Genomic DNA, 25595 nt, shown 5'->3' on the forward strand with positions numbered 1-25595 from the left:
ATTTATCAGCTGTCAGTTAGTCTATCACAGCGGAATGAACCACCAACTAGTCCAGCATATGTTTTACACAGCGGATGCCATTCCAACCGCAACCCAGTACAGGGAAAATGTTGCAATTTATTTTTTGCATAACTTGAAACGTACTATTTTTCTATCTCTACATTTTTAATAAAACATATGAATAGATATAATTGATTCATAAAACAGTTTTGTTTAAATGCACCACAAAAATGTCTATATTTACTGAGAAATGCATAAAAATATTCATTTTCAAAATGAATCTTTTCTCATTTATTCTCATTTATGCTCAGTGCTGTATATGTAATTGGCATATAACCATATGATACAGTTTAAATTACAATGCAAGAAAATATCAGACACTCTGATTAATAAACACAGGGTGTCTAACTGTAAACAAAACACATTATTAAATTGAAACATTATGCATTTATCTGTTTCTTTATTTCAAGAGTTCACACTTGATGCTATTAGCAGGTTTGGAATGCCTTCCCTGAGCTTCCGCCTGGTCAATTAGCATGTAGGGTGGTCCGAGATTAGATACAGTTGAAGTCAGAATTGTTAGCCCCCCTTTAATTTTTTTTCCTTTTTTAAATATTTCCTAAATTATGTTATTAACATTTTTTTTTTACATTTTTTTATTTTTTAAGATCCATTTTAAGATCAATATTATTAGCCCCTTTAAGCTATATATTTTTTTGACTGTCTACAGAACAAACCATCGTTATATAATAACTTGCCTAATTACCCTAACCTGCCTTGTTAACCTAATTAACCTAGTTAAGCCTTTAAATGTCACTTTAAGCTGTATAGAAGTGTCTTGAAGAATATCTAGTCTAATATTATTTACTGTCATCATGACAAAGATAAAAATAAATCAGTTATTAGAGATGAGTTATTAAAACTATTATGTTTAGAAATATGTTGAAAAAAATCTGCTCTCTGTTAAACTGAAATTGGGGGAAAAAATAAACATGGGGGCTAATAATTCTGACTTCAACTGTAGGTCTTAAAAGCTCTCCCTGGCAAAGGAGGAGATTGGGTGGAAGGGTGGATTGTTTCAAAACAAAGATAAAGCAGTAGGCTGAAATCAGTCTATTTATAGTATCAATCTGATTGGATTATTACTGATTACGGATGAGGGACCAGCCACGATCAATCATATCACATGCTCCTCTCAAAATGAGTTTGCAAAACTTATTTAAACTGACATGTAATTTGTTAATGTTGTTGTTTTTCACTTTCTGACATAAAAAAACTCCCATAAATAATGTCAAATGTAAAAGAAGTGGCCCAAAACCTTTGTAGAATAAAACAATTTAATATATATATCAATAAAACATAATAACATTTTCCAATACCTGTACATTTCTAATTTTTTCTCTATTTTTTATTTTACAAGTTCACTGCACGGTCAGAAATTCTGACAAAAAGTCAAGAAAACAAATATTAATGTGTTGATTTGACTTATTTTAAGAAGTTAATCCGGATTCAACCTTTTTTTTTATTTAAGTTATACAAAGTTGAAATTAAATCAGTAATATTTCAGTTTTCAGTTTCTACACCACATTTTCCAATGTAAGATATGTGTTTTGGTTGCTTTTTTGTGCTAATGTGTAACATCAATTTAACCTATAACAAAATAAGCTACCCTCAATTACATCTAATATTCCTTTAAATCTGTTATTTTTGCAGCACGTTGTTTCTTCATATTTTTCTTTATACATTTTGTGTAATACAGAACTGTGTGTTTTAAAGCAGACTAAACTAAAGCAAGGCCAAGGAGAAGGGAAAAGTGAGATGAAGAATGAAGAAAACTCCTCATTACAGCATTTTTATGGAGTATATCGTGTTGCAGATGCGGCCGATAAACACCAGCTTTCATTACAGCCGTGTTTACACAACTTCTCAATCCCAAATCTCCTTAAATTCACGAGTGAAACAATCAGCTAAATGGATCTGGAGTTTAATTTCTGCAAAAAGATCAACACTGTGGAAACATCAGCTTGAGATCTGCTCAAATCTCTACATCGCTATATTGAGAATTATCATAAATCACTCTGCCAATCTCCAGTCGAGCGTTTTATCCAGCTGAAAAACCATAATTAACCTTCAAAAAATGTTTTTGATGACATGGAAGTTTTACAGCAAACTCTGTGGCTGTTCAAGGGGATTTCTACCTGAATTTGGCCTAAATTGACCCACTTCTTGATTATTTTTACAGGAATCACTATTGAAAGTGATAAAAAGTGATTGTATTTGTTATCAATATTATCATACATCTAACATATAATCACATTGTTGTTATAAATTAAATATATTGTAGAAAAATTGCCACTTTATACACTTTGTGTATAAATATTTTCCATAGATTAGACATTAAATCATAATAACCCAAACCATTTATCCTACCTCTATTCTTAACTGTCAGATTTGAGCATCCATCATGTTTGTAGTTTGTTAACACCTTTTAAAGTGCAATGTATTGTGGGTAATATTAGCTCTTAAACTGACTGGATCAGCGCTTTCAGTTTCTATCAGAAATAGTCGAGGATCTGGATAACTTTGGAAAACTCCGCTGGTATTATACTAATTTGCGCACTTATTCTATTTATGAATACTGTTTAGGATGAATACTATGCATATTGGCACACAGCACAGTAATCAACATCTGAAGTGAAGACTTTTAAAATCATCCTAGGACAAGAATGAGTGTTGCACAATAGAATTAGGACAACTTTGATGAAAGGTTTTTATATAATTTCGAAACCAGGCATGATTAGACGGTCTATACCAGATGTCGAATTGGACATTCTAGGTTGACACATTCATATGTATTAAATAACCAAGAATCACCTAAATGTAATTACTGCCAGACTGCTCAAATTTTTATAAGGAGAGCAATTTGATGGACATTTTTAAAAAGGTACCACCAGGAAGAGTTTTACATTTATTATCAAAAATAAAACTGAAAAATCATATTTAACTTTGAATACATTTTTTTGAATGAATTTTATCTATTTATATTTTATATATTTGTCTAAGTAATTTTTTTAGTATAATATGAATTTGTTTTTATCATGTAATATTTTAATGTATATCCATTTGGCCATGAAATAGCCATAAGTTGCTGATGTGGCAATAAATATGTAATAAATAAATAAATAAATGAAAGGTTTTGATCCACTTATTCACAAAGGTTGACTACTAGGGCTGCAAAATATATCATTTCAGCATCGATATCACAATGTACACATGCGCAATTGCCACATCGCAGGATCTGCAATGTTGAGTCTGTATTATAGTTGATCAGACACATAATTCAGAACACAAGAGGTTTGTGTTTAAAGCATTTAGACACAATAAGTACTGTTTGTTACTTCACATTTACATTTAGTCATTTAGCAGACGCTTTTATCCAAAGCGACTTACAAATGAGGACAAGGAAGCAGTTTACACAACTATAAGAGCAGCAGTGAACAAGCGCTATAGACAAGTTTCAGGTGTGTAAAGTCTAAGAAGCTGAGCATTAGTAAAAAAATTTTTTATTATTTTTTTTTTTTGTGAGAGAGTACAGTTAGTGGTATAGCCAGAGAGGTAGTTAAGATTAGGAAGGAAAGTGGAGACTAAACAGTTGCGTTTTTAGTCGTTTCTTGAAGACAGCAAGTGACTCTGCTGTTCTGATGTAGTTAGGGAGTTCATTCCACCAACTGGGCAGATTGAATGTGAGAGTTCGGGAAAGTGATTTCTTCCCTCTTTGGGATGGAACAACGAGGCGACGTTCATTCACAGAACGCAAGTTTCTGGAGGGCACATATATCTGCAGAAGTGAGAGCAGATACGAAGGAGCACAGCTAGAGGTCACTTTGTAAGCAAACATCAGAGCTTTGAATTTGATGCGGGCAGCAACTGGCAGCCAGTGCAAACGGGTGAGTAGCGGAGTGACACGTGCTCTTTTGGGTTCATCAAAGACCACTCGTGCAGCTGCGTTCTGAAGCAGCTGAAGAGGTTTGATAGAACTAGCTGGTAGCCCGGCTAGTAGAGAGTTGCAATAATCCAGTTTGGAGAGAACAAGAGCTTGAACAATGAGTTGAGCTGTATGTTCAGATAGGAAGGGTCGGACCTTTCTGATGTTGTAGAGTGCGAATCTGCAAGATCGAGCAGTTCTAGAAATGTGGTCAGAGAAGTTCAGTTGGTCATCAATCGTTACTCCAAGGCTTTTTACCATTTTGGATGCAGTGATGGTTGCCCCATCCATCTGGATTGAAAAGTTATGGTGTAGAGTCGGGATGGCAGAAACTTCAAGCATTTCCGTTTTCGCGAGGTTAAGCTGGAGATGATGATCTTTCATCCAGTGTGAAATGTCTGACAGGCAGGCTGAAATGCGAACTGGAACCGAGGGATCATCAGGGTGAAAAGAGAGGTATAGCTGGGTATCATCAGCATAGCAGCGGTAGGAAAATCCATGTTTCTGGACTTTATTAAAAATATATTTTTATACAATATTCTGAACTAGTTTTCAGCTTAAAGTGACATTTAAAGGCTTAACTAGGTTAATTAGGGTAAAGTTAGGGTATTTAGGCAAGTTATTGTATAACAGGGGTTTGTTCTGGAGACAATCCAAAACTAATATTACTTAAGGGGCTAATAATATTGACTTTAAAATGGGTTTAAAACAATTAAAAACTGCTTTTATTCTAGTCGAAATAAAACAAATAAGACTTTCTCCAGAAGAAAAAATATTATAGGAAATACTGTGAAAAATTCCTGAATCTGTTCAACATCATTTGGGAAATATTTGAAAAGAAATGAACAGGAGGGTGAATAATTTTGACTTCAGCTATATAAAACAAAATATCACAATATAAGAGGATAACTCTGTGAGTGTTTTGTTTCTAACGTAGACTTACACATAAGGAAAAGGGGGTCAGTTTTTGACAGCTCGGTGTTCCCTATGGGACGGAGGGTCAGCGGTGTTCATATTGTGGGCCGGATGCCGCTGACCCACAGCCAATGCCCACAGTCCTGACAGACAGACAGACTCCAGTGTGTTTACTCTGCTAGTGTGTGTATTGATGGAGTGGAGTGTGTTTATCTCTGCTGGACACACCGGCTCGCTTCACGTCCTCCAGGGTGATTTGGGGAAAAATAGAGTCAGTTTGAGCTGATTTACCAATGAAGTGTTGAATAGACTGTGGAGAAGCTAGTAATCGAGCATCTAAAACACTAATGTGCTGCTGACCAGTCATGCCAATCATCGAATAATAATGTATGCAATCTTTAATTCAGGAGAAGGTAGTTTTAGATGAAGTAAACAGCATGGCCACAGCCATATCACTCTGCAGCCCAAGACTGCTTACTCACTGAAGCTAAGCAGGGCTGAGCCTGGTCGGTACCTGGATGGGAGACCACATGGAAAAACTAGATTGCTGTTGGAAGTGGTGTTAGTGAGGCCAGCATAAATACACATTACACTCTATTACATTACATAAGTCATAACATACTCACTGAAAATGCTATATTTTAATATTTTATTGTTTACAATGACCTTGACCTTGTTTTTAAAATCACTCCTAAAAGTAAACAAACAAATGCTCAACACTATAAAATCAGCTAGTTGGCTTTACTTCAAATAAGTGAGTTAACCTGTTGCTTCTGAAAACAATTAGTTGAGTTTACTTTAGAGAAAGTAAGTAAACCTGTTTCCTTAAAGTTTTTAAGCTAATGAAATATGTGCATAATTATAAAAAAAAGTTAAATCAACTAAATGGTTCCAGGTTAGAATGGGTTTACTCACTTTTTTAAATTAAGTCAACTTATTGCTTTAAAGGCAACGGGTTCACTCACTTTTATTAAGTAAATAATCACTTTTTACAGTGTGTAAAATCTTTAAACCAGGAGAGAATTATTTTAGATGAAGTAAACAACAGTTACAAGTCAAAATACACTCACTGGTAATGCTATATTGCAATATTTGATTGTTTACAATGACCTTAATCTTGCTGTTAAAATCACTCTAAAAGTAAACAAACTAATGCTCAATGTTTGTAGGGGACCTATTATGCAAATATCACTGTTATAAGGGGTTTAAACACAGTTGTGTGGCAACAGTGTGTAAATATAACTACACTGAAAAAAATTATTCAAAGATGATTCCTTGGATTTACTCAATTTTTTACGTTAAGTGGTTGTAAACAAATTATTTGGGCTGAATTTAAACAAACAAATTAAGTTGAACATTACTACATTTAATTTGTTTGTTTAAATTCAACACAAATAACTTCAACATGGTTTGCAACAGTTTTGCATGCAACACTTTTTTCAGTGAGTTTCTAGTAGTAAACATCTATTGATTTAATATATTCAATAATCAGACTTTGATTGACATTCTCCATTTGTACATGTCATCAGAGAGGGAAAGCCCCGTTCACTTGTGACCATCTCTCCCTCATTAGCATATAGGATGTTAGTCTTGTTTTTTTAATCTGCCACTATGCTGACACACAGACATTTGAAGCTCCACATTCTTTTGAAAATAGCACAGTCTCATTTGAATTTAAAGCAACAGTCCCCAAAATGGCACACTCAAAGCCTAAAAGCATCCATTTCTGAGAGTTATACAGCATTATTTGTGTGGTATTTTGAGCTGAATCTTCACTACACACTCTAGAGACATAAAAGACGCATTTTACATCTTGTTAAAAGGGGCATAGTAGATCCCCTTTAAAGGTCAAATGCAATACGGGGGTCAAAACTAAAATGTTTTTGTATTGTTATGTGTTTTTGTATTGTATTGTATTATACATTTAGTATATATACATAGTTTTTGGGATTAAAACGTCACCTTACCTGATACATAACAATGACAAGAGAGTTGATAAGGCATCGAAACTGACAAAACATCTGAATTAGGCATATTTTTACAATTTGCATTGGTTTTATAATAGCAATATGTCTCAGGAGTCTACAAAATGTGTCTGTGAAGATTCAGTTTAAAAAACCCCGCAGGCGATAGATTACACCATGCCATAAATGCCTGTTTTGGGTAGAAACAAAACATTTAATTCTGTCTCTTTAAATGCAAATGAGCTGCTGCTTCCCACCCACTTTCCAGAAGAAGGCGGAGTCTTCACAGCTCCTGCCTCAGACATTCCAGCAAAAACAATCAAATCATCTGCATGTGTCATCATCTGTGTTTTAAATCCCCATCAGTTTAAACTTTATATACCATTTCTGATTGACAAACACATGTAAAAAGCATAACAGATTGAGATAGCATTTTAAAACTGTGCCATGTGGCTAAAATAGCCACAGTATGTAATTTTTACCACTAGCGGGCGCATATTCACAACAAACAAAGGCATATTTTGATATGAAATCATGGGAGTTGAGGTCATCATCCTCCATCAGAAATCATGTTGATGGATGAGTTAAGTATTTAGCTCTTATTATCATGGTGTGAAGCGCAACAAGGCTGAAAAAAGCAAAACGAGAGAACATTGTAATCATGCAATTGCTGATGATAGATGAGGAAGATGCCTCTATTATGCCACAGTCCATCCCTTCCTGTTCTTCAGCTTGTGATCACGTTGAGAAAAAGCAGCGCTGTTTTATCAGACTAAATACACTTTAGACTTCTGCTATAATGCTGCAATGTGCAGTATAATATAACACACAACATATTAAAGCCTCGCTGCTCTTTCCCTGTTTTCTAGGGTGTGTGATGTGTGTATTGTATTTCCTTAGATTAAAACATTCTGCAAAACATTTAGGATAATGTAAGTACACAAGTCGGCACAATAAATGACAGTGTTCTAGTCCTTTTTAGATGTTTGAATGAGAATAAATGTACATGTTGTGCATTTAAATCAAGCATATGGAGACTATATATGATCAGTTTCCCGATGGCGTGAGGTTATACAGCAACATGTGCTGCTTCTCAGGTCCTGAGGATACTTAATTAATGCTACAGTGTACGTTTGTTCTTGAAGCAGATGAAATGATCTTGATTTAATATCCTCCAGCCAAGTTTGAGATCTTTTTATCTGTGCCTTATGGTGTGAATTTTGTATGGAGGTCTTGGCAGACCCTTATGGAGGCTGTGAACTCTCAGTGAAGCTTTAAGAAAGTGGACTATCAATATCACACGCTTCATCCAAAATACTGTCAGCAAAAGGGTGAACAGACACATTTCCAAGGTCTCCTTCAGTAATAGCCAACTTTTAGACATGATTTGCTCTGTTACATCCAAAGTAGTAAGAGGAATCATCGTTTACAATTGCAAGATAAAAATGAACTTGCACATGCAGGACGACACATTAAAGATCAGCTCATATCTGTTTCCCCAAAAATATCTTAGCCGTTTCCAGAAGAAAAGAAAAAGCCCTTTGTAATGGAGCTGTCTTGCATGAATACAAGTGCATGATACATTAAGATTTAGATCATGTTAAATTAGAAATAAATAAGTCTCTCAATAAAGAGTGTGCTTTAAATCACCATAATGATTATATTATATTATATTATATTATATTATATTATATTATATTATATTATATTATATTATATTATATTATATTATATTATATATTTGATTTATATTATATTATATTATATTATATTATATTTATATTTATATTATATTATACTATATTATATTATATTATATTATATTATATTATATTATATTATATTATATTTATATTATATTATATTATATTATATTATATTATATTATATTATATTATCATCAATTCCCCTATATGTGTTTGGACTTATAAAGGTTTGGAACCACTTGAGGGAGAGTAAATACTGGGGAAATGTAAATGTTTGGGTGAACTGCTACTGCTATGCTGCTAAGCTATGCTTTTTGTTTTCACAAGCTTTGGAGACGTAACATAAATTCCACTTTTAAATAATAGGTCACCTATAGCTTTCGCTTGAGGCTGTGTTCAAAATGACATCAATGTTTTCAAAGTGCACTGCTAAGGGAGCACAAGTGTAAACATGAAGATCACTAAAACTGAACTGTAAAAATAGTTTGAAAGCAAATTACACATAAGAGAGACGACCTTAATGCTTTATTATTTTTAATAATTCCAACTTTGAATGTTAGAATGTTCTAATGAGTAGGGCATAGGGGGAATAACTTGGAATAGAGCACAGCCAGGAACTGTTTCTAATGACAGTTTGCGGCACAGCTCCGTGAATGTTGGTGCCGTCACGTATTGATCTGCGATTGGTAAATGTAGCTTGTGTGGACGCTACTGCGCTACTTGAGTAAAAAAAATAGCTTCGCTACTGAAAAGCTATTGGATTTATAAAGTAGTGATACTACCGCCACCTACTGAGAAATGTGGTTAAGCTAGTAGCATCACTACTTGTAGCAACGCTACTGCCCAACACTGGATTTAAACATGTTTTAGTAAACTCCACCACATTATTATGACACTTTAAAATAGTACATGACTCTTTAAAGGGACAGTTCACCCCAAAAAAATTTTTTTCCCACTATTTATTCTCCCTCAAGTGGTTCCAAACCTTTATGAGGTTCTTTTTTCTGTTGAAAATAAAAAGAAAATATTTTGAAGAATGCTGAAAAACACTGAGCAAGTAAAGCACACAGCAATCAAAACACATACTATGAAATAGCAAGTGTAAAACATACTATGTAAGTCAATAGTTACAGCAGGGGTGTCCAAACTCCTGTCCTGGAGGGCCGGTGTCCTGGAGAGCTCCAACCCAAATCAAACACACCTGAACCAGCTAATCAAGCTCTTACTAGATATACTAGGAACTTTACTGGCAGGTATATTGAAGCACATACCAGGTGTGGTGAAGACACCAGCCCTCCAGGACCGATTTTGGACACCCCTGGGTTACAGGTTTCCAACATTTTTCAAAATATCTTCCTTTGCATTTAACAGAAGACAGAAACTCAGTGAGGTTCGAAATAAGTAAATGGGAAGTAAATTATTAAATGTTTTGGAAAGGGGGCGGGGGCTGCTCGGTGGCGCAGTGGGTAGAACATTCACCTCACAGTAAGAAGGTCGCTGGTTCGAGCCTCAGCTGAGTCAATTAGCGTTTCTGTGTGGAGTTTGCATGTTCTCCCCGTGTTCGCGTGGTTTTCTTCCAGGTGCTCCGGTTTCCCCCACAAGTGCAAAAAAATGTGGTATAGGTGAATTGGGTAGGCTAAATTGTCCATATGTGTGTGGATGAGTGTGTATGGATGTTTTCCAGTGAAGGGTTGCAGCTGGAAGGGCATCCGCTGTGTAAAACATATGCTGGATAAGTCGGCGGTTCATTCTGCTGTGGAGACCCCTGATTAATAAAGGGACTAAGCCGAAAAGAAAATGAATGAATGAATGAATGAAAGGGGGCGGGGAGCAGCAGCTCATTTGCATTTAAAGAGACAGAACATTATTTTGCTTACATATATTATAATGCCGGGAAGATGATACAGTTACTAGACATATTGGTCTTTTAATTTTCCATCAAACTTATAGTACACAATGTAACTACAGAAGAGTCAAGCTTTAAATGGGAAAATTACTATTTTTGAGCGAGATGCTAATGGTCTAATCTGATTCAATGATCTATGCTAACTAAGCTAAAAACTGCTCCTGGAGATTGACTAAATGTATTAAAAAATGGTAAAACTCAATTGTTTACTCTAGGTAAGCTGTATCTCCTTTTGCATTTAACAGAAGACAGAAACTTGAGGTTTGAAAGAAGCAAATTGTGAGTAAATGGTTTCATTTTGGGGTGAACTGTCCCTTTAACTCTTACAGTATCTTCAGATTTCCCCCTAAATGCTACAGTAACATTAGCAAATGAACAGAAAGGTCTCTCCTGAGATGTGACAGATTAGCAGCTAAACGTGGCTGGTCTCATGTGGGCTTATCACACTACTCTAAGATGAGTTTTGACGTCCCACAGCCGCCAAGAGGAAACGGCTTTTCTATTTTCTAGGAATTCAGCTTTGAGTGAAAGAGTCTGTGACGTCCGGACCCCTATAACAGCACTGACTTCCAGCACTCGGGGCTTTGTCTTTCTGCTGTTGGACTGTATGAAAGCGATACATCTTTGCTTCCTGACTGATTCAAGCTTCATTTTCTCCATGTTGTAGATGAGAAATTATATAATTGATGATAAATGATCTATACATCATATGTACATATACAAATAAATACCTTTATTTGTCGACTGGAGAATTCTCATAATAGCATTTTGATGTCGTAGACAAATCCCAGGCTTACTGATGTGCCTTAAACTGTCTTATTTAATGTATATTGACTGGTTTATATTGTTCTGTTTGTCTTCTGTCTGGAAATAAAGTAAAATTATTCAATTATTATTAAGAGTTTAGGTATTTGGACCACATTCATTCCATGATCGCTTCAATTTTGCTGCAGAACTTCAGATTTAAATGCACAATATGACTTTTCCCCCCATTTAAATTTACTAAAAGCCCTAGAACAGTGTTATTTAGTTTGCTGACCTTTGTATTTACGTTAACCCAAATGTTTGGAATGATCAAATCCAGAGAAATAATCATATTTAACTACTGAGATGCTGATCCTCACACAGTCAGTCATCAAAATGTGTTTGTTGTGAATACACACCTTTTAGTTGGCAAAATTATGTACTGTGCCTTTAAGACAGATTTTAAAAAGCTTCAATTATGTTTTTTAGACTTGCTTGTCAATCATTTTGTCAACATTATATTAAAAGTTTGAACTGATGAGGCTTTAAAAACAAATGAGGATGATTTGATTGATTGATTTTGCTGGAGTTTCCGAGGCAAGAGCTGTAAAGGCTCCACCCTTCTAAAAAGGGGGTGGGAAGCAGCAGCTCATTTGCATTTAAAGAGACAGTAAAAAACACACATTTCGCTAACATATATTATAATAGCTGAAATGAGAACTTTTAATTTTATGTAAAACTTATTTCACAGTGTAACTGCAAAAGAGTCAAGCTTTAAATAGGAAAATTATCGAAACCTTGTTAATTTCTGACTGAGATGCTAATCGTCTGATTCCATAGATATATACACTCGATATCACACACGGACCCTGAGCATGCATCAATAGCGCTGCCACATTTCTACAGTGCTCCTAGTGCAAATGTCAATCAACAGCACTCAGTCAAGACAAAAACTAATGTGAAGATGCTGGACTTTAGTGCTGTATACGGGTGTAGTGATGAGTGAACAAAGAAAACAAAGCATAAATGCTGAACGTTTCATAAGGAAGATTTAGTTTTTTACGTTTTTGTATGTTACGAACTTTTGATTACAATACAGTCACTTACTGCACTGACCATAAGGAAATTCAGCACCAACTTAGGCTGGATTTATACTTTCGCCTGGTGCTGCATCGCGCACCTCCGCTGAGTGCGTGCGCACCTCGAAAAACGGACAAGGCTTTTATACTTGCCACGTTCGCCGTTGTGATATTCTTTAAAACGACAGGGGGGCGGTCAAAAGAAACTGACCGTAAAATCAGACAGATAAACAGAGAAGTAGAAAGTGTGCAGGTGCTGTAGTGCTGTCCCAATTCTTAGGGGTAAATTTTGAATCCCTTCCCCTTCACACTCGGTTTTAAGGGCCAAGGGGAAGGGGGAAGGAGAAGAGGAAGGGGTACAAAAATTGAATTGGGATTGGGCATTAGTACATGATGTAACTACAGAAGAGTCAAGCTGTAAAAAAATATTTAAAAATGGTCCAATGGAGCTGTAAAATGAGTCTATTTACAAAAAAGTGGAGTGTTACTTTAAACTGTGAAAGACATGCAGTTGAAATCTGATGAAGAAGATTTTCTCAACACATTTATAATCCTAACAGTTATAACCTCCTAAGGCTTGAGTGTCAGCATATGTGGACAGCACATTTTAGCTCTTAAATGGCATTTTAAATTACTTTGAATGTTTTATATTTTGTTGCAGACATACAGTGGGGCATATAAAATGTCCCAAACACTATTTTCAACTGTCCAAAATGGGGAAAATGTTTTTGTTTTTACTCTCTGGTGGTCAAAGCAAGTAAAAAAAAAATCTATGTTAAATATGCATTAAAAAATTTCAAGAAAAAGGGTTTTTTATGTAAATTCGGGCCACGAGTCCACATATATGAACATCATTTATCTCTAAAAGTAGATCATATCAAAAGATGATACTTATATTTTTATTCTAATAAGGTTCCAATAAGTCCAAATAGCAAAGAGAAATAAAAAATGCGTGTAAAAAAACACCTTGGGCCTTAAGAGGTTAATAACATATTTCTAATAACTGATTTCTTTTATCTTTGCCATGTTGACAGCATATAATATTTACTAAGACACTAGTATTCAGCTTAAAGTGACATTTAAAGGCTTAACTAGGTTAACTAGGTTAAAGTTGGGTAATTAGGCAAGTCATTGTATAACAGGGGTTTGTTCTGGAGACAATCCAAAACAAGTATTGCTTAAGGAGGCTAATAATATTGACCTTAAAAAGGGTTTAAAACAATTAAAAACAGCTTTTATTCTAGCATGAAATAAAACAAATAAGACTTTCTCCAGAAGAAAAAAATATTATAGGAAATACTGTGAAAAATTCCTGAATCTGTTCAACATCATTTAGGAAATATTTGAAAGAGATTCACAGGATGGCGAATAATTTTGACTTCAACTGTACATCTATGCATCCTCTTTTGTAAAGCAGCTTTGGAACTATTGTTCCCGTCAAAAAAGCACTACACAACTAAACTTGAATTGAATAATAATAGAATAAACATCACATATTCGGCGAGGAACATTCCCAAACTGCCATCACTTAAAATGAGCAGAATAAAATGACCGGACACCAGAACACTTCCCCTGGGTGCTGTTGTGAAACACCAAATAAATCTCATTCCGTTCTGGGTTTTCATCATCGCTTTCCTAGTACAGCTTGGAGTGATTCAGCAAAAGTTCATGGAGGCTGGTGAGAAGAGGAATGGATCTGCTGTTGGATCTGCAGATGTTTGAGCTCAGAGAAAAACTGCATCAACAACTGGACTTACAGGAAAATGAAGAATTGCTGGTAATTTACTCACTCTCAGGTCATTCAAGATAAAGGTGACTCTTTTTCTGTTATTATCTCTGGTAGAACATGAAAGTATTTTATCCCGTAAATGTCATCATTGGAGGGGTGTGGGGTTGTCTGCTAGTCCATTTAAAATAATAATAATAATAATAATAATAATATTAAAAATAATAATAATAATAACAATAATAATAATATTAATAATAATAATTATTATTATTATTATTACTATAATAGGAGAACATTCATCACTAGTCAATTTATAATAATGGTAAATAAATAAATAAATTTTATTATTTCTAAGAGAACATTTCTAGTCCATTAACAACAACAATAATAATAATAATAATCATAATAACAACAATAATAATAATAATAATCATAATAAATAATAATAATGATAATAATAATAATGCAATTGCCTTCCTCACACCCACTACCTTAATTATCATTATTTCATCATCATCATCATCATCATCATCATCATTATTATTGTTATTATTATTATTATTATTAGGAGAACATTCATCTCTAGTCCATTTATAATAAGGATAAATAAATAAATAAATAAATAAATAAATACATACATACATACATACATACATACATACATACATACATACATACATACATACATACATACATACATATTATATACATATAAATATAAAATTGCCTATACAATTGTTATTTCTAAGAGAACATTCAATCTCTATTTACAACAAATTAATAAGCAAATAAATAAATAAAATTATTATTTCTAAAAGAACATTCAATCTCTAGTCTATTTACAATAAATTAATAAGTAAATAAATAAATAAAAACATAAGACAAATAAACAAGTAAATAAATAAAATTATTATTTCTTAGAGAATATGCAATCTGTAGTCTATTTACAATAAATTAATACGAAAATAAATTAGTAAATACATAAATAAATAAACAAACAAATAAATACAATTATTATTTCTAAAAGAACATTCAATCTCTAGTCTATTTACAATAAATAAATAAATAAGTAAATAAATAAAATTATTATTTCTAAGAGAACATGCAATCTGTAGTCTATTTACAATAAATTAATAAGTAAATAAAATAAAATAAAATAAAATAAAATAAAATAAAATAAAATAAAATAAAATAAAATAAAATTTTTATTCTAATAAGATTCCAATAAGTCCAAATAGCAAAGGGAAATAAAAAATGTGTGTAAAAAAACACAGTAAAGTCATTTATAACATTGCAAAAATTCTATTTAATATAAATGCTGCTCTGTTGAACTTTCAGGATTATAAATACTCATTTGATAAATTCCAACTGACTAAAAAAATGAAAATGATCTCAGCTTGACCGTAACATTACAGATTTACAGTACACTCCAAATGATTAAAGTGTCAAAACTAATATGCATTATTAATATTACTGTCTGGCTGATTTGTTAGATCACACCTCTCACACACTCAACAATATTTCCTCTGACACTTGTGGAAACTTGTTTAAGTGAAGTAAGAAAGAAGCAATGGTAATTATTTGAAATGTATTATGCTGAGCGTGGCACACACTCAGCCAAGTGCTGTTTGCTCACTTGACCCTGCATGTAGTTTGGAAATCATTAGGACCAAAGAAATGCAATAAACCTGACAGTTAAGTCTTTTTCATGATTTAGGTTATGGGATTATGCTCCATTATTATTTCTGTGTGCAATTACTGCCGTTCTAATACTAAAGCTAGCTTTAAATTCAGCCAAACGCAAGTGTCTGGAAGTCAGGCAGGTATTTCCTGACTGGAAACTTTCCACGCTGGTCCTGACAAACAGAAATGCTTATGCATTATAATATATGAAGCCGAATTCATGCACACGCTTGCAGGATTTTAACATTCAGCGTTCAGTGCCATGTCTCCAGATAGACGGAGTGTGCATATGCATACAGTATGTGTATGTTATAATCAAAACTGGGTGCTGATATGATGTAGTTGCAACCAAACCTTCATAAATTGATTTTTTTTAGTCTTACACTGTGTCCTAACAGGATTCCAGTGACAAGTAATTTGTCTGTCTGCACTTAAGATAACACGACAGAAACATTTAAATAGCAACCACTGCACTCCCAATGAAATGCTTAAGGCTTTTAATTTAATTAATCCAAATTAAACCTTATTATTAGGCTACTGAGGGAAGGACGGTGGCGGTTGGCGGTTCATTCCGCTGTGGGGACCCAATATTAATAAAAGGGACTAAGCTGAAAAGAAAATGAATGAATGAATTAGGAATAAGAATTACAAGCATCGCTGTTTCTCCTTTTAACATGGAAAGAAAGCTTTAATGATGTGTCGCGGTGCCACATCACGTGTTATTAGGACACCTCTTTAGTGCACGACTGTGTTCAATGTGTACCACATTTTAATATACGTATTTTTTTATTTTATATTTTTCTCTCTTATTCATTCATACATTCATTCATTCATTCATTTTTCTTTGGCTTAGTCTCTGATTTATCAGAGGTCGCCACAGCAGAATGAACCGACAACTATTCCAACATATGTTTTACCCTTCCAGCCACATCCCAGTACTCATACACACACACACTCATACACTACGGCCAGTTTAGCTCATCAAATTCCCCTATAGGGATTTTAATATTTGTTTATTTAAATTTAGAAGTCTAGTGGGGAAAATATGTTTTATACAAGTGCAATCATGTGGAACAAATTACCACAATTGATCAAGGAAATAAAAGACTTAAGGAGGTTCAAAAAAGCGATGGTCGTTAGATGAGGATAATTAGTTTGCATGGTGGATGATGATGTTTTATTTTTATATGTTATTGTATTGTGAATAGGGTTACAGGTGAAAGGGCAACATATGCTGGATAAGTTGGTGGTTCATTCCACTGTGGCGACCCCTGATTAATAGAGGGACTAAGCTGAAAAGAAAGTGAATGAATGCAGGAATAAATGTATTTGTGAATAATTAAAATGTGGAGGTACTGTTTGTTTTATGCATCATCTGTATTTCGAAGCCATACTTTGTTTTATTCAACAGTGCGGACCACAACGGAAACAAGCCCAGAGCTTTGTGTTTATATCCTCGACAGTTTTATTTCAAAATGTATGGGATACTTGTATTTTTGTACAACTTGTTTAAAATGTATCAAATAAAAATCCAATTTAATTTAATTTAATTCAAGCGCATGTGTTTGGGCCAATGCAATCTCACGGCAATTCGTAGCTTTTTGATTTAGTCGCTAATTCATATGAATTTGTATGATCTAATTCGTACAATTTAGTATGATTTGCTCATCACCCAATGACAATGATGGTTTAGGGGTGGGGTTGGGTGCTCTTTTTAAAATCATACATTTTCGTACAACTCAACTCGTACAAATTAGCCACTAAACTGACAAAACGTAAAATACTTCCTCGTGAGATCATGCTGGTTTGGACTTTGGGGGAAACCGGAGCAGCCGGAGGAAACACACGCCAACACGGGGAGAACATGCAAACTCCACAAAGAAATGACAACTGACCCAGCCGGGACTCGAACCAGCGACCTTCCTCCTGTGAAGCCACAGTGCTAACCACTGAGCCACCGTGCCACCCTTTTTCTCTTTTAATTTGTACTCAAATTATTTGCATTTATTGTGTATTTACATTCCTCTCGTAATGTAATTTGTATGCACGAAGGTCTGAGAGTAACAAAATTTCCATTCTCTGTATGTCTGTACATGCGGCAGAACTGGCAATTGTGGATCAAAACATTTCATCAATGTTAAAACTATTCAAAAACATCCATTATTCATACATTCATTCATTTCTTTTCCTTCATCAGGGGTCGCCACAGCGGAATGAACCTCCAACTATTCCAGCATATGTTTTACATAGCGGATGCCCTTCCAGCTGCAACCCAGTACTGGGAAACACCCATACACACTCATACACTACAGCCAATTTAGTTCATCAATTCCCCTATAGAGCATGTGTTTGGACTGGGGTAAACCGAAGCACCCGGAGGAAACCCACACCACCACAGGGAGAACATGCAAACTCCACATAGAAATGCCAACTGACCCAGCCGGGATTCGAACCAGTGACTTTCTTGCTGTGAGGCGACAGTGCTAACCACTGAGCCACCGTGTCATCCCCATATGTTTATTTAATTATTAAACATTTAAGACTTTATCAGTACTCCACCTCCTTCCTGATGGCCAGGGAGTCGTCAGCTTCATTAATGTATATATAAATATCCTTCTTTTTATTAACTCCTGCCTGTAACCTTACCCTGAAAGGTTATTTCTGAATAAACCAGAACTAAAGAGCACAAACCACATTGGAACAGCATAAAAATTCCTTTGTCAGAAAAAAACCAAACAAAAGAAAACAAGCTGCTGCTGCTGGGATTTAGAAGTGAACAGTAGATGTGTATATCTCCATACTACATCTGCTGGCTCTGCTCTGCGTATACCGTACAGTATGCTAAGTAAAAAGCTGGAATCTGAAGGTCTGATCTGCAGCGCCGGAGGTGTCGAACTCTGTGCTTTGTTTTGGCAGTGTGTGATTGCCAGCATAACTGTTACAGAGAACACATCTATTTTTAGAGATGAGAATGCAGATTAGATTCCTGAAACTCTTCAGCAGCTCCGACCGGCCAAGTGTGTTGGACGTTAAAGATCCAGAGGTCTGAAGTGCAGAGAGTGTGTTCATAAAATACACCTGCCTTAACTATAGTATAAATCCCGAGCCCTTATATAGCGTATTTATTGTGCATTGTGTATCTACATGTTAGAAAGGCTCAAACACTTTCTGCTTTTAAGTCTAACTTTAAACCTTCTCTTTTTAGTCTGGCCTTTAACATTTTGTGAGAGCTGAATTTAATTTAATTGTATTTTATTTTTCATTCATTCATTTTCTTTTTGGCTCAGTCCATTTATTAATCTGGGGACGCCACAGCGGAATGAACTGCCACCTTATCCAGCATATGGGAAACACCCATCCACTCATGCATTCACACTCATACACTACGGCCAATTTAGTTCATCAATTCCCTTATAGTTTGGACTGCGGGGGAAACCCACACCAACACGGGGAGATATATATTATTACATTAAAAATAAATATTTTTTGTTCATTAAAATAAATTAAATTCACAAATTTATTAAATGAAATTAACTAATTTATGCCATTAAATAAAATTTAATTTACTATGTCTCTCTGCTGGGCTGGGAACGCCTCAGGATCCCCCCCAGAGGAGCTGGAGGAGGTGTCTGGGAAGAGGGAAGTCTGGGGTTCTCTCCTAAGACTGCTGCCCCCGCGACCCGGCCCCGTAAAAGCGGCAGAAAATGAATGAATGAATGAATGAATGAATTATTTTATTTCATTAAAGTTATTAGAATTCCCTATTTTACTGAATTAATTAACAGTTTTTTCCATTAAATTAAATTCACTGTTAAATTAAATTAACTCATTACAATAAACTAAATTAAATTAGATTTACTATTTCATTAAATAAATTAACTATTTAATTCCATTAAATTAAACTAAACTCACTATTACATTAAATTAACTATTGTATTTTGTTAAATTAAATTAAATTCACAATTTCATTTAATTAAATTAACTATTTTATTCCATTAAACTAAATAAAATTTAATTCACTATTAAATGAAATTAACTATTTTATTCCATTAAATTAAACTAAATTCACTATTAAAATAAATTAACTACTTTATTCCATTAAATTCCAACTAAATTAGATTAAATTCATTCCCCAGAGATGGGTTGCAGCTGGAAGGGCATCCGCTGCGTAAGAACATGTGATAAGTTGGCAGTTCATTCCGCTGTGGCAAACCCAGATTAATAAAGGGACTAAGCCGAAAAGAAAATGAATGAATGAATGAATGAATGAATGAATGAATGAGATTAAATTCACTATTTTATGAACTTGAATAAAATATTTTATTATATTAAATAAAAAATTGACTATTTTATTTTATTAAATTCAGTTCACTATTTTATTAAAATTAAACCAACTATTTTATTCTGTTAAATTAAATGAATCTTTTTAATTCTATTTGATATTATTTAATATTTCCTAATTATTTTCCTAAATATTATTTTTTAATATTTGATATTATTAATATTACATTGTATTACATTTCACTATGTTATTATTCTTTTGACTTTATTGAACTCAGTACAACACTTCAGTAAACAGCTGTTGTTAATAAAAAGTGCTTGATCAATAAACTTTAACTGTTGGAATACACCCAAAGCACTTTAACATTGTACGAACATCTCTTCACAGCACCAGCAGTGTGCAGCTCTACCTGCAACCGCAAGTGCAATCAACAAAGACTTTGCTTTTGGTCTATTTTGTAAAAAAATTAAAATAAAAAACCATCTAAGTGACTATATAGGGCTGAATATAGGGCTGAATAGAAGAATTTTTGTGTTGCGACATGCAACCCTAATTTAACCCCAGATGGGTTTAAAACAAACAGCTTGATTCCTCCCGACAGTTTCAGCCTTGAAATGCATTCATACAGTAAATCCCAAAGAGAGTAAAACTGGAGCACCCAGAGGAACTGACCGAGCCGGGACTCGAACCAGTGACCTTCTTGCTGTGAGGCTACAATGCTAACCACTGAGCCACCGTGTCACACATACTCTAGTTCACTTTAGGTATTTCTTCATGTTTTATTAATGGATAAATCTGAAGCACAGCGTAAGCTAATTCTGTCAATTTATACAGAGCTTGTAGTATACACAACTGTTTCTACAGATACACACTCAGGTATCGGACAATACCCTGAGCTCAGGTATCGGGAAGGGATAAAGGGTATCAAAACATCCTTAATAAGGACCAGCACTGCAGTACCTGTATTTCTGTTTCTCGCTGTCGATGTGGAAGCTGTCATACTGAGAGAAGGCCTGGTGTCCGTCCCAGTCGCTCAGCTCCACCCGGAGGCCATGCTGCCTCTGATTGGTCAGAACATGCACAAGCTCGTTTCCCAGCCAGTGTTCGCCCGACACGCTTCCAAAACCCTGCAACAGAGAGAGAGAGAGATTAAGAGTCAACAAAGCTCTAGTCACTAAGATTCTGGATATATTTTTGTTACGGTTATTAGCTGCAGTACCCACCAGACTCACTAGAGGGCACTCCAGCTATACGGTATATACATTCCACCAGCCATTCACCCAGACTACACCTCCCATAACACATTGTGCCTAACAGCTGAGACAGTTTACAAGTCTGCACTGCAAAAATACTTCTTTTTGTCCAAATATCAATTACAGATCCCGTCTTGTTTTAGGAAATAATATGCCACATTTAAGTGAGTTTTTTCCTTAAAACAAGACATATATTTTGCCAATGGAGTAAGTGAAATAATCTTATGTTAAAGCGAAGATTATTTTCCCAGACAAATATAATGTCTGCCACTCTGAATTGAACTTATTTACAGCTTTTATGGCAAGAACATTATAAGTAACTAATTAAATGACCTAAAATGTTGTATAACATGTCTTGTCGACATTTGATTTATTGATTTATTTCATGTGTGGGTTGATTTAAACAAGCCAGATATGATTGCCCTTTCTGGGACATGGCAAAATAGCAGTGTTTCATACAGTGTAATAAATCTAACCCAGGGATGTCAAACTAAAGTCCTGGAGGGCCGCAGCTCTGCACAGTTTAGTTCCAGCCCTGCTTCAACAAACTTACCTGTAGGCTTCAAACAAGACCGAAAGACTTACTTTGTTTGATCAGCTAAACTGTGCAGGGCTGCGGCCCTCCAGGAATTGAGATTGATATCTCTGATGTAACTGATTACGTTCTTTATAGATGTGACAGGTTTGGCTATCTATGTTTCTACAGGTCTTGTCTCTAAGCCAGTTATACCTTCAGGTCATCCTTTAACCCTCCTGTCGTGTTCACATCACATGACCGGTCTGTTTTAACTGCTGTAATATTAGCACAAAGATCATTTTTTCTCCACCAAATTTTTATTCAACTTTGACTAAATTCGACTAATGTCTCAAAGTAGTGTTTAACATGAATTTACAGATACAGACATAAAATAACTGCAATAAAAACAAAAATAGGCGCTGAAATAGATAACAAAATGAACAGAGAGAGAGAAATAAATAAATAAACAAAAATAAGAAAAGAAAGAAAGAAAGAAAGAAAGAAGGAAAGAAAGAAAGAAAATAAAGAGAGAGAGAGAGAAAGAAAGAAAGAAAAAGATAGAAAGAAAGAAAGAAAGAAAGAAAGAAAGAAAGAAAGAAAGAAAGAAAGAAAGAAAGAAAATAAAGGGAGAGAGAGAGAGAAAGAAAGAAAGAAAGAGAGAAAGAAAGAAAGAAAGAAAGAAAAGAAAGAGAGAGAGAGAGAGAGAGAGAGAGAGAAAGAAAGAAAGAAAGAAAGAAAGAAAGAAAGAAAGAAAGAAAGAAAAGAAAGAAAGAAAGAAAAGAAAGAGAGAAAGAAAGAAAGAAAGAAAGAAAAGAAAGAGAGAAAGAAAGAAAGAAAGAAAGAAAGAAAGAAAGAAAGAAAGACAGAAAGAAAGAAAGAAAGAAAGAAAGAAAGAAAGAAAGAAAGAAAGAGAGAAAGAAAGAAAGAAAGAAAGAAAGAAAGAAGAAAGAAAGAAAGAAAGAAAGAAAGAAAGAAAGAAAGAAAGAAAGAAAGAAAGAAAAGAAAGAGAGAGAGAGAGAGAAAGAAAGAAAGAAAGAAAGAAAGAAAGAAAGAAAAGAAAGAGAGAGAGAGAAAGAAAGAAAGAAAGAAAGGAAGAAAAGAAAGAAAGAAAGAGAGAAAGAAAGAAAGAAAGAAAGAAAAGAAAGAGAGAGAGAAGAAAGAAAGAAAGAAAGAAAGAAAGAAAGAAAGAAAGAAAGAAAGAAAGAAAGAAAGAAAGAAAAGAAAGAGAGAGAGAGAGAGAAAGAAAGAAAGAAAGAAAAGAAAGAGAGAGAGAGAAAGAGAGAGAAAGAAAGAAAGAAAGAAAGAAAGAAAGAAAGAAAGAAAGAAAGAAGAAAGAAAGAAAGAAAGAAAGAAAGAAAAAAGAAAGAAAGACACACATACAGTAGATGGATTCACATAACAGACACCTAGTCTGTATGTAGATATGATGCATATGATGTTTCATCGGGAAGTTGATTCACGTTGGATGATCCAACACTTTCATTTCAATTCATAACTTATTGGTTTAGTAGCTAATCCATATGATTTTGTACGATCTCATTCATACTGTTTTGTACAATTTGCTTATCCCCAATGACGATTGGGTTTAGAGGTGGGGTTTTTAAACGCCTCTTTTTAAAAATTGTACAATTTTGTACGACTGAACTCTTATGAATTAGCCACTAAACTGACAAAACGTAAAATAGTTAAGAGATCAGGCTGGAGGATCAGTACATAAGCACGTAAAAGAGATGTCTACCTACAAAAGACATTGTTCAGTCTGAAATGAGTGAGTGAGTGAGTGAGTGAGTGAGTGAGTGAGTGTGTTGGGGTAGTGTATGTGGGGATGCTTTCTGTCTAATGAATGAATATAGCCTGGATACCCATTCATTTCCTATGGCGGTCACTTTTGACCGGGAACACCACAAGTGTAACAAGGTTGATTAAAACACTTCAAATGAAATGAAAGAGATGATCATCATTTTTATATGTTCAAATGCAAAGTGTGGAGGATATCATAAAGTCTTGAGGCAATCAGATGTAAAACACAATATTTATGAGTGATTTAAGTTGTAAAACGGTCAGATTTGACCTGAAGACAACAGGAAGGTTAAATTATGAGTGTGTCTTTGTTAAGGTTATTCTTCATAGATTGTTCTTCATCTGAATTGATATATCTGCTGCTTTAACCTATTTACAGCTTTTAAGGTTACATTATAAGTAACTTGTTAAATGACCTAAGAATTTACTTGATGTGTGGGTTGATTTAAACAAGCCAGATATCTAGAAATGAATCTACCCAGCATCCTCTATTAATAAACTTCAATTAGTACAAAATGCAGCTGCCAGAGTTCTTACCAGGTCTAGAAAATTTGATCACATCACCCCAATTTTATCCTCCTTACACTGGCTGCCTGTTAAGTTTCGTATAGAATAAAAAATATTGCTTCTTACCTATAAAGCTTTAAATAATCTAGCTCCTGTTTATCTAACCAATCTTCTGTCTCGCTACAATCCAACTCGCTCTTTAAGGTCTCAAAACTCAGGGCTTCTGGTAGTACCTAGAATAGCAAAGTCGAGTAAAGGAGGTCGAGCCTTCTCATTTATAGCTCCTAAACTCTGGAATAGCCTTCCTGATAACGTCCGAGGCTCAGACACACTCTCCCAATTCAAAACTAGATTAAAGACCTATCTGTTCAGTAAAGCATACACTTAGTGCACCACTTAGGGGGCTTCCACACAGGTTATGCATCTTGTTTATATACAATATGAACAGCAGCTACGCTAATTATTCTCTTTATTCTCCATTTCAACCTGGGGATACTCTTTCCGAGGCCCTCAGACTATGCAGAGTCACTGATTCGATCCAAGACCAACGATGAGATGATCCCAAGGTTTCCATATCCTGGACCAGGCCGTATCCTGAGCAGCTACTGTGATGGTCATGGAAGAGTGGAGAACATGAGACTGATTCCTGTGACGCTCCAGAGACAGACGAGTCTTCGCTGAGGCCAGCTTCCAGCCTCCGCCACTGAGACTACAGCTCTGCACAAGACGTTTGGCCAGCGGAGAAATTAAAATGATCGTGCCCAACTGAGTCTGGTTTCTCTCAAGGTTTTTTTTCTTCACTTCCGCCTTTAGTGAAGTTTTTTTTCCCTCTCCGCTGTCGCCACTGGCTTGCATGGTTCAGGATCTGTAGAGCTGCGCATCGTTGGATTTGCTCTTCAATATTTGGACTCTCAGTAGTGATTATTAAACCACACTGAACTGAGCTCACTGAACTGAACTTAAACACTACAAACTGAACTACACTGTTCCTATTTACTGTGACCCTTTATGTGAAGCTGCTTTGACACAATCTACATTGTAAAAGCGCTATACAAATAAAGGAGAATTGAATTGAATTGAAATCGAACAGATTTTGTTCTTTATAGATATTATAGGTTTGGTTATCAATGCTTCTACAGGTCTTGTCTCTGAGTTGGTTGTACCTTCAGTTGATCCTTTAGATTATGAGGGTATCTTTATAAAGGTTATTATTCATTGATTGTTCTTCATCTGAACTGATATATCTGCCACTCTGAATTGAACTTATTCACAGCTTTTATGGCAAGAACATTATAAGTAACTCTAAATAAATAACCTATAAATGAAAAGTAATCACTTCCTTTAAAAAAAAAAAGTAATTTATTTACAGTAACCGGTAAGTTTGTAACTCATTACACCCAATCCTGATTAAAAGTGTAGCGCATGACTGGAGTCTGGATGGGAAGCAGTATACTGTATGTTTCCTTGTGTCATTTCTATGCACATAAACACACACACACACACACACACACGCGCAAACACACAC

The 25595-nt window shown here is 34.7% G+C and overlaps 1 protein-coding gene across 1 annotated transcript in view; it reads right to left on the bottom strand.

The window, feature by feature from the left end:
- Positions 1 to 25595, bottom strand: part of angpt1 (angiopoietin 1) — a 217445-nt gene that overhangs the window by 27196 nt on the left and 164654 nt on the right. Inside the window, exon 7 of the mRNA XM_056479444.1 lies at positions 20954 to 21120. Coding sequence (XP_056335419.1) covers positions 20954 to 21120 — 167 coding nt within the window. The remainder of the gene's footprint in view (positions 1 to 20953; positions 21121 to 25595) is intronic.

The sequence above is a fragment of the Danio aesculapii genome, chromosome 19 (genome assembly GCF_903798145.1).
Source record: "Danio aesculapii chromosome 19, fDanAes4.1, whole genome shotgun sequence".
In the NCBI taxonomy this organism is placed as follows: domain Eukaryota; kingdom Metazoa; phylum Chordata; class Actinopteri; order Cypriniformes; family Danionidae; genus Danio; species Danio aesculapii.